This window comes from Dryobates pubescens, chromosome 23 (genome assembly GCF_014839835.1).
Source record: "Dryobates pubescens isolate bDryPub1 chromosome 23, bDryPub1.pri, whole genome shotgun sequence".
In the NCBI taxonomy this organism is placed as follows: Eukaryota; Metazoa; Chordata; class Aves; order Piciformes; family Picidae; genus Dryobates; species Dryobates pubescens.
This window is the reverse complement of record NC_071634.1, coordinates 7,248,684-7,265,463: the sequence shown is the minus strand read 5'-3', so window position 1 is coordinate 7,265,463 and position 16,780 is coordinate 7,248,684. Positions and strand designations below refer to the sequence as shown.

The following is a 16,780-nucleotide window of genomic DNA, read 5'->3' as shown; positions in this document are numbered from 1 at the left end:
GTCAGCTTGCCAGCACGTTTACAATCTTGACCCATGCCTGTAATACTTGTAAAAGCTTGGTTTTCCAGAGAAATGAGATCTCTTTGAGACCCTCATTTCTTCCTCTCATCAGGAAAGTCTGACTGGAGTTGACTCAGTTTAAGTTTCTAGATCAAGAAGTGCTTACAGCCCCTAAAGATTCTTGTTAGCCAGACAGCAGCTGGGCAGCTGTGCCTGTGCTTGCCTTTGCCTTCTGTCAAGGAGCAGCAGCCCTTAATTGGGATAACCAGGCCCCAGAGAGCCTGGGACTCACTGTGATGTTAGGCCTTCCAGTAGGTTGGAAGCTTGGGAATCAGGTCAGGGCATTATGAAAGGGTAAATAACAGACATGACTGAGGGGGGGGGGGAGGGGACTGAGGTTATAACCATTCATGGAATACACAGCCATTGGAAACTGCTCTTCATTTGTCCTGCTAAGCACAGAATTCCTTATTCTCTCTTTGTGTTACAGTCCACTGAAATCCACCATTAAAGTTGTTCTGGGTCAGCATATATTTAATAAAACAACTGACGTAACGCAAACGTTTGAAATAGAGAAATACATCTTGCATCCTGAGTATTCTGTGTTCAACCCCACTGAACATGACATTGGTGAGTCACTTTCTACTTGCAGTTTTGTTTTCTGCTTGCTGCACTTAATGTCAGGTTTAGCTGACCTGTTAAAAACTGCCTTCGTAGTGGTAGAGTCACAGATAGCAGGAGAGGCTTCTGAGCACGGAGCATTCTTACTGCTGTCAGAGTTAAGAGAGCATCTGAAAGCTAGACAAATTCAGATGAGAAATAAACTGCAGATTTAAAATAATTATGATAATTAGCCTTTGCAGCAGTGTTCCAAGATGTGCAGCAGATTCATCCACCACTTCAAGTCTTTGTGGGATTAGGCATTTATGGTTTTTTTTTCCAGCTGAACCAGAAACCGTGGGCTTGATGCAGGAATTACTTAGTGAAATTCTGTTGTCTGCATTGCACTGAGGATCTGATGAGATGAACATAATAGCCCCATCTGCTCTGACCATCTATGCCACCAAGAATCATTTTTTCACACCGAGAGAGATTTGAAAACAGCTGCATCACAGTCAAAAGCTAAATTCCCTTCTGATTGACCTTAAAATATTGGTCAGAACGACCATGGAACAGCAACTTGCTGTTTGTTTTCTGATCTGCTTTTGTGGAAGGTGGCACATCACCCTGGGGCAGCAAGTTGGGTGACCACTTTGTCTATGGCAATGAGACAGCAGCACGTTCTTCCCTGTCAGTGATTTCTACCGGTGCAGCAGAAGAGATGTCCTGCTGAAAATGCTTTTCTGTAGGAAACAAACTGCCACCTGAGTGTCTGCTCACAGAGTTTGGGGGATTCAGAAACAGGCAGAGTTGGTGGGAAGAGCAAGATGCTCAGCGTTGGAGCACACTTTGTGTGGGCTTCTCAGCCTGTGAGCTTCTCTTTACATGTTCCACAAAGGCCAAACAATGCAGTCAGCAGAGAAGCAAAGCTATCCAAGGGCATCTCTTGCTTTGGACACAGCTGTGCTCTGAAAACCTGGAGCTTCCTAAAGGCTCTAAGGAGTGCCATCCACATTACCTCAGCTCTGTCTGAGCAGTGTGCCCAAACACAACGTGCTCTCCTTGTTACACCAACCACAAACCCCCTCTTCTGCCAAACACAGCCAAACACAGGGGTTTTGCTACAGAGAAGCCAACATTTCTGCTACCTCGGACATATTCTTTCCACATCAAGCTCCTGATGTGCACAGGTCAATATTTACACTCTCTTCAGCCTCATGAGAGGACAGGAAAAGGTGTGTGCCTTCTCTAATTCTTTGTAGCTTTCAGAAGCTTGGTTTGGAAATATCATGATTTATTATTTTGTTTAATTCCTTCATTTTCAAGGTCTTGAGTTTTGATGAACTCGGTAAAAAGAGAGCACAAAATACACCAGCTCTTGCAGTAATTGATTTTGTAAATCACATAGGAATTAGGCAGGTGGCCAGGCTTTCAGAAGCAGTGAGCACTTGCAGATGCCACTTGTTTCAGCTGGAAGCTGTGGATATGCCACTGGTATTTAAGGTGGCAGGAGACATACGTGTTTTCTGTCTTCCCCCTTCTCCACAAAGGCAGTGAAGCCAAATCAGCTTTGTGAATGCAGCATAAAAATACATATTCCCACAAGGGGAGTAGCTGAATGCTTCAGCCTTCAATTTGCTGTGAAATCAGGTGCTGTTGAGATGAGTCTGTCTGTCTTCAACTGAAATATCTTAATTAAGAGCGGCTTAGGGGATAATTAAAGTTATATCTGAGACCCATTGCTGCCAATCCTGTTTAAGAAAGGGAACAGTTACTTGATTCCTCCTATATTTTCTGTTCTGCAGCTTTGATTAAGCTGAAGAAGAACGGCCAACGCTGTGCTGTCAAGTCCCAGTTTGTTCAGCCCATCTGCTTGCCAGAGAGTGACACTGTTTTCCCTGAGCAGTTCAAATGTCAGATTTCTGGATGGGGACACAAGCATGAGAGTGAGTAAAATGGGGCTTGGTGTCTGCATTAAAACCTGATAGTCATTAAAACATGATAGTAATTAAAACATAAAATACCTCAAAGCATAATGCTCGAGCATATGCTATGCAACTGAGGGTGCGGTAAAATGTTTTCCAAGGGACTTCCTGAGTCACTTCCTGCTTTTAGATGTACAGAACAGAATAGGTTGGAAGAGATCTTTGAGTTAGAGTCCAACCTATCATCCAACACCATCTAATCAACTAAACCATGGCACCAAGCACCCCATCCAGTCTTTTCCTAAACACCTCCGGTGATGGTGACTCCACCACCTCCCTGGGCAGCACATTCCAATGGCCAATCTCGCTTTCTATGAAGAACTTCTTCCTAACATCCAGCCTAAACCTCCCCTGGCACAGCTTGAGACTGTGTCCTCTTGTTCTGGTGCTGGCTGCCTGGGAGAAGAGACCAACCTCCGCCTGTCTACAACCTCCCTTCAGGTAGTTGTAGAGGGCAATGAGGTCACCCCTGAGTCTCTTCTTCTCCAGGCTAAGCAATCCCAGCTCCCTCAGCCTCTCTTCGTGAATCCTACCCCTGATTTCCCAAGGTAGATATTAAAGACTGCAAACCAAGCACAATCAATTTACTAGTCTGCCATGGAGGACATCTTTATCTTTGCCAGGAAGAAACTTTGGAAACATCTTCAGCAGAAAGCTGGAGAGACTTTGGGCTAAGAAGTGGTTTCTTGAGTGAGGTGAACAAGCCCATCTCATCATTTTGGATGAAGAATTTCTGGATTATAAGCCTTGGTCAAACTGCTTTGGTATAGCAATAGCAGAGACCTGTATAGAGAAGAATGGGGGAGGGGGCTGCCTCCTTTTTCTAAGAGATGAGCAGATGTTGTCCTGGTCTGAATGTGTAGTCTAAAGGCAAAAAGAGGTAATGGAGCTTTGGATAAATCAGTGATTTAATGTCATCTCCAGAAAGAGGGGATGGTTTCCTCAGTCTCTAGGAAATAAGAGAATCCAAAGTGGATTCTGCCTTTGTCTGGGCATGACATACTCTTATTTTAAAGGGCATGGAGTCTGACTGGAGGAGCAAATAGTGATTTGATCACTGGGAAAATTAGTGTCTTTTAAAGAGATCCACAACAGGAATATGATTATGAGGTGTTAAGTGTGTTTATATATTGTATTGCACGCTGCGTTTCTGTCTTACTTCACATTCCATTAAAAAAATGACTCTTTTTTTTCCTCTCTGGGAATTTTTAAAGATATATCTGGCTATTCAAATGTCCTGCAAGAAACACTGATTCCAATTATTTCCGAGGAGAAGTGCAGAAGCCCTGAAATTTATGGAGCAGAAATGACTGAAAATATGTTCTGCGCCGGCTACTTCGACAGCAAATCTGACGCTTGTCAGGTAATGTTGTGAGTCATCCCTGGGCAGAGAGTATCAATGTCTGTCATTGCCAGAAATGCTGCAGTATCACAGTGCTTACTTTTGACATTACAGTGCTCCTAAAAAATAAGAAAAGACAAGAAAAGAAAAAAGTGTTTCTAAAGAAATAGTCCTAAAGAAAAGAAACTGGACAGATGGGCAGAATCCAAGGGCATGAGATTTAACACATCCATTCTGCACATTGGCCACAACAACCCTATGCAGAGCTACAGGCTGGGGTCAGAGTGGCTGGAGAGCAGCCAGGTAGAGAGGGACCTGGGGGTACTGGTCGATGGTAGGCTGAACATGAGCCTGCAGTGTGCCCAGGCAGCCAAGAGGGCCAATGGCATCCTGGCCTGCATCAAGAACAGTGTGGCCAGCAGGAGCAGGGAGGTCAATCTGCCCCTGTGCACTGCACTGGTTAGGCCACACCTTGAGTCCTGTGTCCACTTCTGGGCCCCTCAGTTTAGGAAGGATGTTGGCTTGCTGGAATGAGTCCAGAGAAGGGCAACGAAGTTGGTGAGGGGTTTGGAACACAAGCCCTATGAGGAGAGGCTGAGGGAGCTGGGCTTGCTTAGCCTGGAGAGGAGGAGACTCAGGGGTGACCTTATTGCTGTCTACAACTACCTGAAGGGAGGTCGTAGACAGTCAGATGTTGGTCTCTTCTCCCAGGCACCCAGTACCAGAACAAAAGGACACAGTCTCAGGCTGCACCAAGGGAGGTTTAGGCTGGAGGTTAGGAAGAAGTTCTATACAGAGAGAGTGATTGCCCATTGGAATGGGCTGCCTGGGGAGGTGGTGGAGTCACCATCATTGGAGGTGTTCAGGAGGAGACTTGATGGGGTGCTTGGTGCTATGGTTTACTTGATTAGGTGGGTTGAATTGGTTGATAGGTTGGACACAATGATCTTGAAGGTCTCTTCCAACCTGGTGCTGGTTTATTCTATTGGTTTATATGGCTGCACTGTTTGCTCCCACCTTCATGTTTTTTTAACCTATTCAGTGTCAGTTAGGTTCTACAGAAGGGCAAAAAAAATCAACCCTCCAGGGTGTTATATTCCTCCTGCTTTCATAAAAGATGGTGGCTATGCACTGGAGGGTGAGTTGCTTTAGCTCCTGGCTGAGATTGCAGTGTGATGGCAATGGTAGGCTGGCCAGCTGGCAGGGATGTGCTGGCAGCCCAACCAATGTGTACCTGTGTGGAGCCAAGTCTCTGAGCTGCTGCTTGAATTGAAATAAGGATACCTGGGGAGGAGTGAGGTTTGGAGGAGCAAGGAGCTGAGATTACTTATCGTGGATGGGGTTTAATGGTGTAGAAAAGCAACCAGTCAGAGATTCCTGGCTTCAGTCCTTCATGGAATGAACTCATGCTCTTGCTACTTTGCATCTCTTTGAATTGAGTCACATCCTGGGTCTGAATATAAGGATGCAGAGTTGTTGTGGTGATAGATGAGATTAATTTCTTAAATGAGTGCTCAGATTATTCCTTACATAAACCTTTCAGAGTTTATCCTCAGTAAAGGGTGAGTGCCAAGAGGATGGAGCCAGGCTCTTCTCAGTGATGTTTGACGACAGGACAGGGTGTAATGGGTGGAAGTTGAGGCATAGGAAGTTCCATAGAAACATAAGGAAATATTTTTCACTGTAAGGGTGACAGAACACTGGAAGAGGCTGCCCAGGGGAGCTGTGGAGTCTCCCTCTCTGGAGATATTCAAAACCATCCTGGATGTGTTCCTGTCTGATCTGGTATCAGTGATCCAGCTCTGGCAGGGAGGTTGAACTGGATGAGATTTCGAGGTCCCTTCCAACCCCTAACATTCTGTGATTCTGTGATTTTGAAGTAGGAGGGTTATGTTCTAGTAGCATAAATTTGAGAACAGGCAGCACATAGCTAATAGTTGGCAGTGTGATTAAGCAAAGCAAGCAATAAAATACATATGCTGTGCTGGAACTGGAACTCCTATAGAGATCATGAAGAGCCCAAAGAAAGATGTCAGGGATGAAATGGCAGCAGCCTTTTTCATTTTCCAGTCCAGGGCTGAGAACTGGTTGCAGTTTTGCTGCAAGTGTCTGTTCTAGCCAGAGAACTGGATGCCACCTTGCTTGCTCAGTTTTCCTCACCCAGGAAGTGCAGAGAGAAGACACGACATCATAGCTGGTCCTTGCTCCCTGCCCTGGGAGCAACAGGGCAAGGGCAACAAGGCTGGTGAGAGACCTTGAGCACAAGCCCTACGAGGAGAGGCTGAGGGAGCTGGGGTTGTTTAGCCTGGAGAAGAGGAGGCTCAGGGGAGACCTTATTGCTTTCTACAACTACCTGAAAGGAGGTTGTAGCCAGGAGGGAGCTGGTCTCTTCTCTCAAGCAACCAGCACCAGAACAAGAGGACACAGTCTCAAGCTGCACCAGGGGAAGTTTAGGCTCAAGGTGAGGAGAAAGCTCTTCACAGAGAGAGTTATTGGCCTTTGGAATGTGCTGCCCAGGGAGGTGGTGGAGTCACCATCCCTGGAGGTGTTCAAGAGAGGACTGGACGTGGCACTTGGTGCCATGGTTTAGTCATGAGGTCTGTGGTGCCAGGTTGGACTTGATGATCGTTGAGGTCTCTTCCAACCTTGGTGATTCTGTGATGCTGTGATGAGGAATGAGAGGCAGAAAGAAGACAGTGGAGGGGAGGAACGAGGAGCTGAACAGTGACAAACGTTCTGGAGAGCTGCAGTGTCGGAGAAGCAGCGATGTAGCGTCAGAGATGTTGCCGAAGAACAGCGCTCACAGCATAAAATAATTACTCCATTGATGATTTAATTAATTTAAATTAAATCAATCACTTTTAATTAAGTTTTTTTTTTGTTTGCCTCCTGTTGCAGTGTGGTCTAAGGAAAAATACTGCGGCGCTCTTAATGTCACAACAAACCTAGCTGTCCCCTGAGCTTTCCTAATGTACGCTTAGGAAATTAAGCTATAAACCATCTGTTATTTATAAGAATCTTTCAAGACCAAGAAGCACCAAGCAGATATTGTGTTCTGCTTGATTATTTTTACAAGATTTTCTTGGAGACTTTTCTTTATTAAAAAAAATAAAAATGTATATGTAAAGAAAAAAAATCATTGCACTGCTCTGGAAATCGGTGAGCCGCGTTGTGCAGAACGAAGCAGGGCTCTGAGAAATAAATTGATCTCAGATGCAAGACTTCATTTATCACAGAGGTCTCCTCAAGGCAACACCATTTTCCTGCCAATATTACTCTCCAGGGATTTTCTTTTTATACAGGGAAAAATGTACTTCTCCTTAGACTCAAATAACTGGAGTGGTGGCTTCTTTCACCAGCACAAAGTCACATTTTTCTTTTCGCTTCTAACACGCAAGTATTTATGTGCTTGTCTTGATTTCAGAGTGGCCAGCAGGAGCAGGGAGGTCACTGGGCCCCTGTACTCAGCACTGGTTAGGCCACACCTTGAGTTCTGTGTCCACTTCTGGGGCCCTCAGTTTAGGAAGGATGTTGAGCTGCTGGAAGGTGTCCAGAGAAGGGCAACAAAGCTGGGGAGGGGTTTGGAGCACAGCCCTGTGAGGAGAGGCTGAGGGAGCTGGGGTTGCTTAGCCTGGAGAAGAGGAGGCTCAGGGGAGACCTTATTGCCCCCTACAACTAGCATGGTGCTAAACCACATCCCTTAGCACCATATCTGTCAATCTTTTAAACACCTCTAGGGATTGGAATTCAACCACCTCTCTGGAAAGCCTATTCCATTGTTTAGTAACTCCTTCAGTAAAGAAGGTTCTTCTCTAATATCCAGCCTAAACCTCCTCTGCTGCAACTTGAGGCCATTTGCTGTCTACAGCTACCTGAAGGGAGGTTATAGCCAGGTGGGGGTTGGTCTCTTCTCCCGGGCAGCCAGCACCAGAACAGGACGACACAGTCTCAAGCTGCACCAGGGGAGGTTTAAGCTGGATGTTAGGAAGAAGTTCTTCATAGAAAGAGAGATTGGCCATTGGAATGTGCTGCCCAGGGAGGTGGTGGAGTCACCATCAGTGGAGGTGTTTAGGAAGAGACTGGATGGGGTGCTTGGTGCCATGGTTTAGTTGATTAGATGGTGTTGGGTGATAGGTTGGTCTTGATGATCTTAAAGGTCTTTTCCAACCTGGTCTATTCTAATTCTATTCCTATTCCTATTCCTATTCCTATTCCTATTCCTATTCCTATTCCTATTCCTATTCCTATTCCTATTCCTATTCCTATTCCTATTCCTATTCTATTCTATTCTATTCTATTCTATTCTATTCTATTCTATTCTATTCTATTCTATTCTATTCTATTCTATTCTATTCTATTCTATTCTTTCATTTCTGTAGAAATACAGGCTAAGAGTGGTAATAAAAAACTCTTTTCCTGAGTATTTGGAAGGTTTTAAGTAAGCAAAAGTGTTCTAAATTAATCTTTGCTGTTGTGTGTCATCAAACACTGGTTTGCCCTTATGTTTGGTTTATGCTTTTACTGACAAGGTAAATGCTCCAGCAGCATCAGATGCAACACACAGAAAAAAATCCATATGCCACATAAAATTATAGCATCCCACAGTCACATGAAAAAGTGTGAACGCATGCAACACCTTTCTTTGAAGACTTTCATGATCTCTGACATTTGCAATAAGCATCATTGAGAAATTCTCCAAATAGTCTCTGCCTTACATAATCCTTCCACATAGTGCCTATATTACAACTCAGTGTAGCCTCCAGGACTTGCTGCCTGCCATTGGCAGTGACTCAGATCACTCATGGTCCTCACTAGGTGTCTGATCCTAAGAGAATTTCAGATTTTTAAACAGAATCTGGTATTTTGATACTTCTGTTTGATATGGGATTAAAAGCCCCCACCATTAGAGGTATTACTTAAAAACCCCCAACTTTCTATAATGATTAGACCACTGATCTTTAGACCACTGTTTCCATATTCATTTCTTTTAGTTTAAATCTCACATATAATGGTTTGGGTTGGAAGGGACCCTAAAGTTCCAACAGTTCCAACACCCCTGCCATGGGCAGGAGCATCTCCTACTAGAGCAGGCTGCTCAGGGCCTCATCCAATCTGGCCTTGAACAGCTTCGGGGAGAATGCACAAACATTCTTGCTGTAGGACTTTCCAAACTGATCTTTTATTCTGACTGCTTTCTAACAAAATAACTAGTCCAAGTGCCAGGTGCTGCACTTTGGTCACAACAACCCCATGCAGTGCTACAGGCTGGGGTCAGAGTGGCTGGAGAGCAGCCAGGCAGAAAGGGACCTGGGGGTACTGGTTGACAGCCAGCTGAACATGAGCCAGCAGTGTGCCCAGGTGGCCAAGAAGGCCAATTGCATCCTGGCCTGTATCAGGAATAGTGTGGCCAGCAAGAGCAGGGAAGTCATTCTGCCCTGTACTCAGCACTGTTTAGGCCACACCTTGAGTCCTGTGTCCAGTTCAGGGCTCCTCCATTTAAGAAGGACATTGAGACTCTTGAACATGTGCAGAGAAGGGCAACGAGGCTGGGGAGAGGCCTCAAGCACAGCCCTGTGAGGAGAGGCTGAGGGAGCTGGGGTTGTTTAGCCTGCAGAAGAGGAGGCTCAGGGGAGACCTTACTGCTGTCTACAACTACCTGAAGGGAGGTTGTAGCCAGGAGGGGGTTGGTCTCTTTTCCCAGGCAACCAGCACCAGAACAAGAGGACAAATCCTCAAGCTGTGCCAGGGGAAGTTTAGCCTGGAGGTGAGGAGAAAGTTCTTCCAAGAGAGAGTTGTTAGCCATTGGAATGTGCTGCCCAGGGAGGTGGTGGAGTCACCATCCCTGAAGGTGTTCAAGAGGAGATTGGATGTGGCACTTGAAGCCATGGTTTAGTAGTCATGAGTTGTTGGGTGACAGGTTGGACTTGATGATCTCTGAGGTCTTTTCCAACCCTATTGATTCCATGACTTTATGAAGCTGTGCTTCCTTTTAACACAGGGAGATTCTGGTGGACCTCTGGCCTGTGAGGAAAATGAAATCTCTTATCTCTATGGAGTTATCAGCTGGGGAGATGGCTGTGGCAGAGTCAACAAACCCGGAGTATACACACGAGTGACGAACTATGTAAAGTGGATCAATGAGAAAATAGCTCCCCGAAAAGCCAGCTGAAGAGTTAAACTTGCTGCCAATTGAAGGAGGCTCAGGAGTCTTTTGGTTTCATTGAAGTGGTATAAATGTTTTTATTGTAAGCTGGTATGAAAGCTTGTCAGGGTAATTGTTAGCAATTCCAAACCAGGCCACCAAAAGTGGGCCTACCACATCTGATGTCAGCATCCTCCACCTAGAATTTTAGGGCTGTGGATTGCTCCTTGCATGTGTCTTTATTGGGTTTAATAAACACATTGAGACAGTGCACCAAAGTCTACAACTGTTTGTCTGCTTGATGGATCACATCAAAAAAGTGATTTGAATGGGTTTGTTCAGTTTCTGGTGGACTTGTCATCTCCTAAACCGACCTGTAACAACATTGGCTTTGTATGCTGAGATGAGTAGAAAAAATAAAGAGGAGGAGCAACAGAAATGAAATTTCTTCCCTCTTCCCCCTCAGAAGTGATCTCTTGAAGTTCAAGTTGAGAGACATCCATAGAACAACGCAGATGAAGCTGCTCCTCAGGTAACTGCGACGAATCAGTTCTGGGGAAAACAGAGGGTTTAGGTTTTGACTCAACCAAACATGTAAGCACAGCTTTATGTTCCACTGCCATAAAATCAGAAACATGCTTGAGAGCTCTGCTGAATCTGGTGTGCAGTTTTCCAGCAAGGCTGATGGAAAACCTCCTTGAGAGAACAAGGTTTCTTAGTGAAAAAGTGTTGGAAGTCAAAGCACCTGATTTCAGTGAGGACCTTCTGCAGCCTGTGAGCTGCTCCTCACCCTGGGGACAGCAATGGAAATACTTCACCTAAATATTTTTTTGGATTGGACAATGTTTTAAAGATATCTTAGGTGTTTTACCAACAAGTTGTTCAACTGTTTAGATATTTCAGAAAGGAGGCTGGAAGAGCATCTTGACATTTCCCTTGGAGATTTGGTGAGATCACAAACCACAGGCTTTGTTGGCACGGTCCATGGAATTGTTATGGGAACAATCAAAGAACTTATTACAATATATAGCTGTTTAGAGGCTGTGGAGACAGCTGTGTTAGCAGAGAGTCATTCAACAACAACAAATCTAATTTGATAAAGAAGAATGGAAAATTACAACTTTTTTTTTCCTTTTCAGTAGAGGAAAGCTTTAGCCATGTCAGCTGTGTTAATGTGAAATGTATTTCTCCTGTGACATTGGACATCTTGGAATTCTCTTCAGTGTTCCAGGCAAAGTTGTGCTGTAAGGTACAGAGTTTTCAAGTGGTGCTTAGATACTCAGCTACATGTTTTGTTTTATAGTACTGGCAGTGTCTCCATGGGTGTCTTTGTTGTGGTGAGCGATTTCTGCAGTTAAAAGAAACTTCCTAAGGAAAAATAACCAAAACCTGGACTTGGGGCAGTACAAATATATAACAATGCTAATCCAGATGAATGATGTAAACTGTTTAATGAAAATGTTTACCTTCTGTTTCTTGCACTTAGCCTGTTATGTATACAGTTAGAATTAAACCTTTGAGTCCCTCTGTGAGTTGTTCAGCTGGTTGAGAGGTGGTTAGAGAAACGAAATGAACACTTCCCTGTGTTTGAAAGGCATCTGAAAAGCTCTGCATGAGGATCAATTTCAGCTGGTGATGCTCCCATTTCCATGCAAGTGCTGCAGAAATTTCCAGCAGACAGATGTAAGAGCTTAGCTATGATTTTCAGCTAGCAATACTGTGAACAGTAAGATTGAAGTTCTGTAGTTTGTTTTTTTCTGAAGCACTAAGCACTAGACTGAAAAACTGAGATTCACCTCTGGAGCCTCGACTCCAAAACAAGACTCTTGCTGTCTGGTTTTGCCTTCCTGGCCATCAGCAGTATGAGCCTGGCTTGCTTAGCACTGTGAAATGAATGTGACTGTGACCAGACTGACTGTACCTGCTGCTGAAAGACAAGTACTAAATCAGCATGAAGGAAATATTTATTCTTCTTTGGAAGGAATTCATCTGGAACAGGTTTCCACACAAAGGCTTATGCCACTCTGAACATTCATATCTGTTTTGTAACTTCAGTTTCACTTGGAAATTAATATCCATCCACATTGTGCATGCTTTTACTCTGGTCATTTTGTGTTCTGTGTACTCTTTCAGCCTTCTCTTGCTGCAGAGAAGGTGGCAGTTTGGTAGAAAAGGTTTCAGCCTGGTGGTTGTGACAATTTGTTTAGAGCTTTTTAGCTGTCCTGTTTTCAAACTAAGTGCTTGTATCACTATAAATCAACTAAAGCTCAACACCAATGCCATCAATAAAGCATATTTTTTAAATATATTGAACATTTACAAGTGAAGCAGTTTATTTTCCACCCTCAAAGGTCTAAATGACAAATCTTCAGTCAATACTGTCATACTTTGTGTGTATTAAAACTGATTTGTGGCTCAAAGCAGACCGTCAGTCCACTGTTAGCACATTGATTTGGTGGAACTAAATCTCATTAATTACAGCATTTGCTCTAAGGTGACCAGCACTGTATTCAATCCACAAACCCAGACTAGGAGTGGAAAGTAAATGTTCAGGTTAAGTGAAAGGTCCTTGCCTGACCTCTCATGTCCCTGACATTGGTGACATTCCTGTAGGGCACTCCAGCCACCTTCTGCCTCCTGCCTTGCTGTTGAGCATTACCTCATGGAAACTCATCCTCTGTATTTTTCTCCTCTTTTTAAGTGCTTATCCCTTGGGTTAAAAATCAAAATCCAACTTAAATTGACTAGTAAAATTTTATAGAATCATAGAAACATTTTGGTTGGAAAAAGACCTTCAAAATCATAGAGTCCAACCATCAACTCAACACCACCATGGCTACTAAACCATGTCCCAGAGTGCCATGTCTACATATTTTTTTAACACTTCCAGGGATGGTGACTCTACCATCTCCCTGGGCAGCCTGTTCCAACACCCGCCCAGTCCTGCAGCAAAGAAATTGTTCCTACTCTCCAACATAAGCCTCCCCTGGCACAACTTGAGGCCATTTCTTCTCATCTTGTCACTTGGTACTAGGTAGACCAACACCCACCTGGCTCCAATCTCCTTCCAGGGAGCTGTAGAGAACAATGAGGTCTCCCTCAGCCTCCTTTTCTCCAAGCTAAGCAAGTCCAGTACCCTCAGCTGCTCTTCCAAAGACTAATCTGATATTTATGAGGACTAAAATAAGTCCTCATAAAACTTATCTGAATATTTTCCCCTATCATTTATACAGAAATGAAATTAGAATTTAAAGCCAGTTGAACCAACATGTCCCTAATTCATTATGAAACACACTTAAGGATGGTTTTATTAAGTGATGTGTTATTTCATGCAAACTGACCGATTCAAAGGGAGGAAATAAAGGCAAACATCTAAAAAACCCTTTCATTATGCTATTGAAACAAAAGTGTGCTGTGGTGCTATTTAAAAAACAACTCCAACAAGCTGAAGAACTAATTACCATCAAAGATGTAGTAGGAGTATTTTTAGAATAATGGACTCTAATTAGTCCATTTCTTGTTGAAATGAATCTGAGGACATCATTAACACATCTTATTCTATTAATTGTAGCTGCTCTGGGTTGGGTGTAAGTGGGTTGTTATCTTGTGACAGTTGCATTGGAAAGAAGGAAAAAAGGAGTATTTTTATCCAGGATAGTTGGCTGCATATCTTCAGAGAGCCAAGGGGAACGGTAATTACACTTTGGAAAGAGAAATGTGGGCGTTCTGAGGAAGCCGCTGGCAGCGGGGGGCCGGGAAGCGCTGTTTGGGTCCATCAGGACCCGACTCGCGGAAACAGACGAAGAAGGGAATCCAGTCCGGGATTTTCCGCCGCCCCCCAGCCGCAGGGCTGCCCCGGCGGTCAGCTGCAAAGCCCGGAGCGGGATCGGGGTGGCGGGAGCGGCACTCGGCGCTTCACCGGGGTCGTGCGCCCGGGGGTGATGAGATCGGCGGAGGCGGCTGTTGCCCTCCGGGAGTCTCGGCTTGTGTCTCCGGCTTCCGACACCCTCGAGTCAAACCCCTCCAAAAATTAAAAAAAAAACAAAAACCAAACACACACCCCCCCCCTACAATACTAATAATTTTTTTTTTAAAAGGGAATAAAGAACCAGTAAAAAACTGCCCGGGATCCTCTTTCCCGTGGGGCCGGGGGCGCCGGGAAGGGCCGGGCCGCGCTGGCCGCTCGCCGGCGCCGCTCGCTGTGCCTGTGCGGGGCCCTAATAAAGCTATTTTGAAAGTGACCCCTCGGCCAGAGCGCGGGGAGGGAGCAGCGAGCCGGGCGCAGCTGTCCGGAATCATGACTGAAGATGACGGATTCCGTGGTGGTGGAGGGTCACGTCAAGTTGAGAGATGGAAAAAAGGTCCCTACTCCCGCTGCCCCTTCGGCCCGGTCCCGCGGCGGGCCGGGGCAGGGGGTCCCCGACCGACACCCCCTTTCCCAGGAGGGGAGAGAGTCCGCTCTTCCCTGCTCCGACCCTGGCTAACCCTCTCCTTTTGCCTCTCGTTGCAGTGGAAGAATAGGTGGCTGGTGCTGCGCAAGCCGTCCCCCGTGGCAGGTAAGAAGGGTGCCCGTCCTGAGCGGGGGAGGCAGGCGCCGGGGCGCCCGTCCCCCACTTCCCCGGAGCTGGGAGGCCGGAGTTTGGGGCTCCGGGGCAGGGAGTTACGGCGCTTCCCTCGGGGGTAAGCAGCCGCCGGAGATCTCCCTCGGCGGGGCTCTTCTCAAGCCGTTTCCACTCTTTAATATTTTTATTTGTTTATGATTATTATTAATTTTAATAGTGGGAGTAGGGAATAAATTATCTGGCAGCGGAGCCGGAGGCCCAAAATAGGAACCGGTGCTGCCGGGTCCCCCGAGGTGCAACGAAGCGCAGCGCTCCGCAGCTCCTTAGGGCTTCGGGCTGGCGGCCCTGAAGGGCTCGGGGCCCCTCTTCCTTCACCCGAGGGCGTGCAGCGGCTGCAGAAACGCTCCGGGCACTCAGGGCGGGGAACGTTACCGGGGGTAACTCCGAGGCATGAGGCGTGTGCCCGGGGGGTAGCGTTTGTGCGTCTGGCTTTGGAGAGAAGGCTTTAAGTCGCTTCGTTATCAGGCGCTGGCTGAAGCCAGTGGGAAAGGTGATTTTTATTCAGGTTTCAGGTTTTGGTTCCTGTTAAAAATACAAATGTTTTTGTGTGTGACGATTATTATTAGTTTAATTATTATTAGTTTTATTCTTACATTATTATTTTGTTATTATTATTGTTAGTTTTATTTCAGAAGGATTGGTGGCTGTAAAACAAAACAACAAAACACAAAACAACCCAAACCCTGGCATTGTGAGCTCGGTAGTTTGAGCAGTGTTTTGGCATAGAATAGCACTCCAATTTAAACAATAAAATGACATTTTGAATGGGAAAAAAAAAGGCACCACAAAACAAAACCAAAAAACCACCCCAAAATAATTTCCATCCTTGTGAAGGGGAAATTGGAAATGTTGTTCAGAGATGATGTTGTATTGCTGGAGAGGGGAAAGTGGGTTTCGGGTTTCCCCATCTATTCCGAAGGAGGAAAGCACTTGGGCTCCAAATGTGTGTGTTTTCAGAGTGGAATGTTGCTTACACTTAGAAAATGTGGACTTGCAACGCTGCAGAACGGATTATGGCATCATTTTGAGGTTGTTGCTGGTAGGCTGAAGGTTTCTTAGCAATTAAAGGTTTTCAAAGTTAATTCTTGAGTTGCCACAGTTAGTGTCTTAAGTGCCTGTATCTTGACTAAATACCTGTTAAGCTTCTCTGCATGAATTTCTGTTCCTAGAGCAAGTATCTGGATGTGAATGTGGGCCTGGGTTTCTAACATGAGCAAGCCAAGTTTGAAGGGGAGAGATGAGGGGGATTGTTTTGAAAACTTGTTGAGTGCTAGTGTAGTCTATTCCTCAAAAGCTGTATTATGATTCTAGCAAAATTAGGCAGGTTTACCAGAAAAAAACCCACCCATATAACAATAACAACAAACTAGGCAAACAAACAAACCCAGTTATTTGCTTTTTCTTCATCTGCCTTCAGACACAATAGTTTTTTTCTTCGGACACAGAGCTGTGTTGCAGAATGCTGAAATATCCTAGTTGCAGCTGTTTTTTGCTAACAGGTGCACGAAAACAAATGAGAATCCATGCTAAGCTCTGATGTAGTTAGCAGAGGGTTCAGTGTTTCAGTCATTTTTCACCTCTTTGGAGATTTGCCAGTCCTTTGCCCAGCTGAGAGCCATGGGGCACCTTGTCAGGGCTCGGAGCACTACATACCAACATTCATAAAACAGTGCATAGGGAGCTTTCTCCTTTGTGGTGGGAGGGTCAGCTTAAGCTGTGAATGTTGCAGCTTTGATGTTGACCACTGATTTAATTTACAGCTGTGTGCTATGTTTTGGGAACCTGGGGGAAGTGAAGTGTCCTTGTTAATGCAGAAGGTGGGAGAGGTCTCTCCACTCTTCTTTTTTTTGGATTTGCTTGTGAAAAGTGTTTTTCCACTGGACCATGGCCCTTAGGGTCATGGAATGGTAGGGTTGGAAGGAGCCTCTGAAGATCAAGTCCCAACCCCCTGTCAAAGCAGGATCAGCTAGAGCAGGTCACACAGGAATGCATCCAGATGGGTCTTGAATGTTTCCAGAGGAGACTCCACAGCCTCTGTGGGAAGCCTGCTCCAGAGCTTCAGCACCCCTGCAATAAAGAAGCTTTTCAT

General features: G+C 45.3%; 2 protein-coding genes across 2 annotated transcripts in view; both read left to right on the top strand.

Moving 5' to 3' along the window:
* The window catches only part of HGFAC (HGF activator), a 42,341-nt gene extending 32,069 nt beyond the window's left edge, over nucleotides 1-10,272 (top strand). Inside the window, exons 11-14 of the mRNA XM_009910098.2 lie at nucleotides 491-630; nucleotides 2,406-2,546; nucleotides 3,800-3,948; nucleotides 9,926-10,272. Coding sequence (XP_009908400.1) covers nucleotides 491-630; nucleotides 2,406-2,546; nucleotides 3,800-3,948; nucleotides 9,926-10,096 — 601 coding nt within the window. The 3' untranslated portion in view covers nucleotides 10,097-10,272. The remainder of the gene's footprint in view (nucleotides 1-490; nucleotides 631-2,405; nucleotides 2,547-3,799; nucleotides 3,949-9,925) is intronic.
* Nucleotides 10,273-14,189: 3,917 nt separating this feature from the next.
* DOK7 (docking protein 7) overlaps nucleotides 14,190-16,780 on the top strand; it is a 50,106-nt gene continuing 47,515 nt past the window's right edge. The window contains 2 exon segments of the mRNA XM_054172281.1: nucleotides 14,190-14,478; nucleotides 14,481-14,625. Coding sequence (XP_054028256.1) covers nucleotides 14,377-14,478; nucleotides 14,481-14,625 — 247 coding nt within the window. The 5' untranslated portion in view covers nucleotides 14,190-14,376.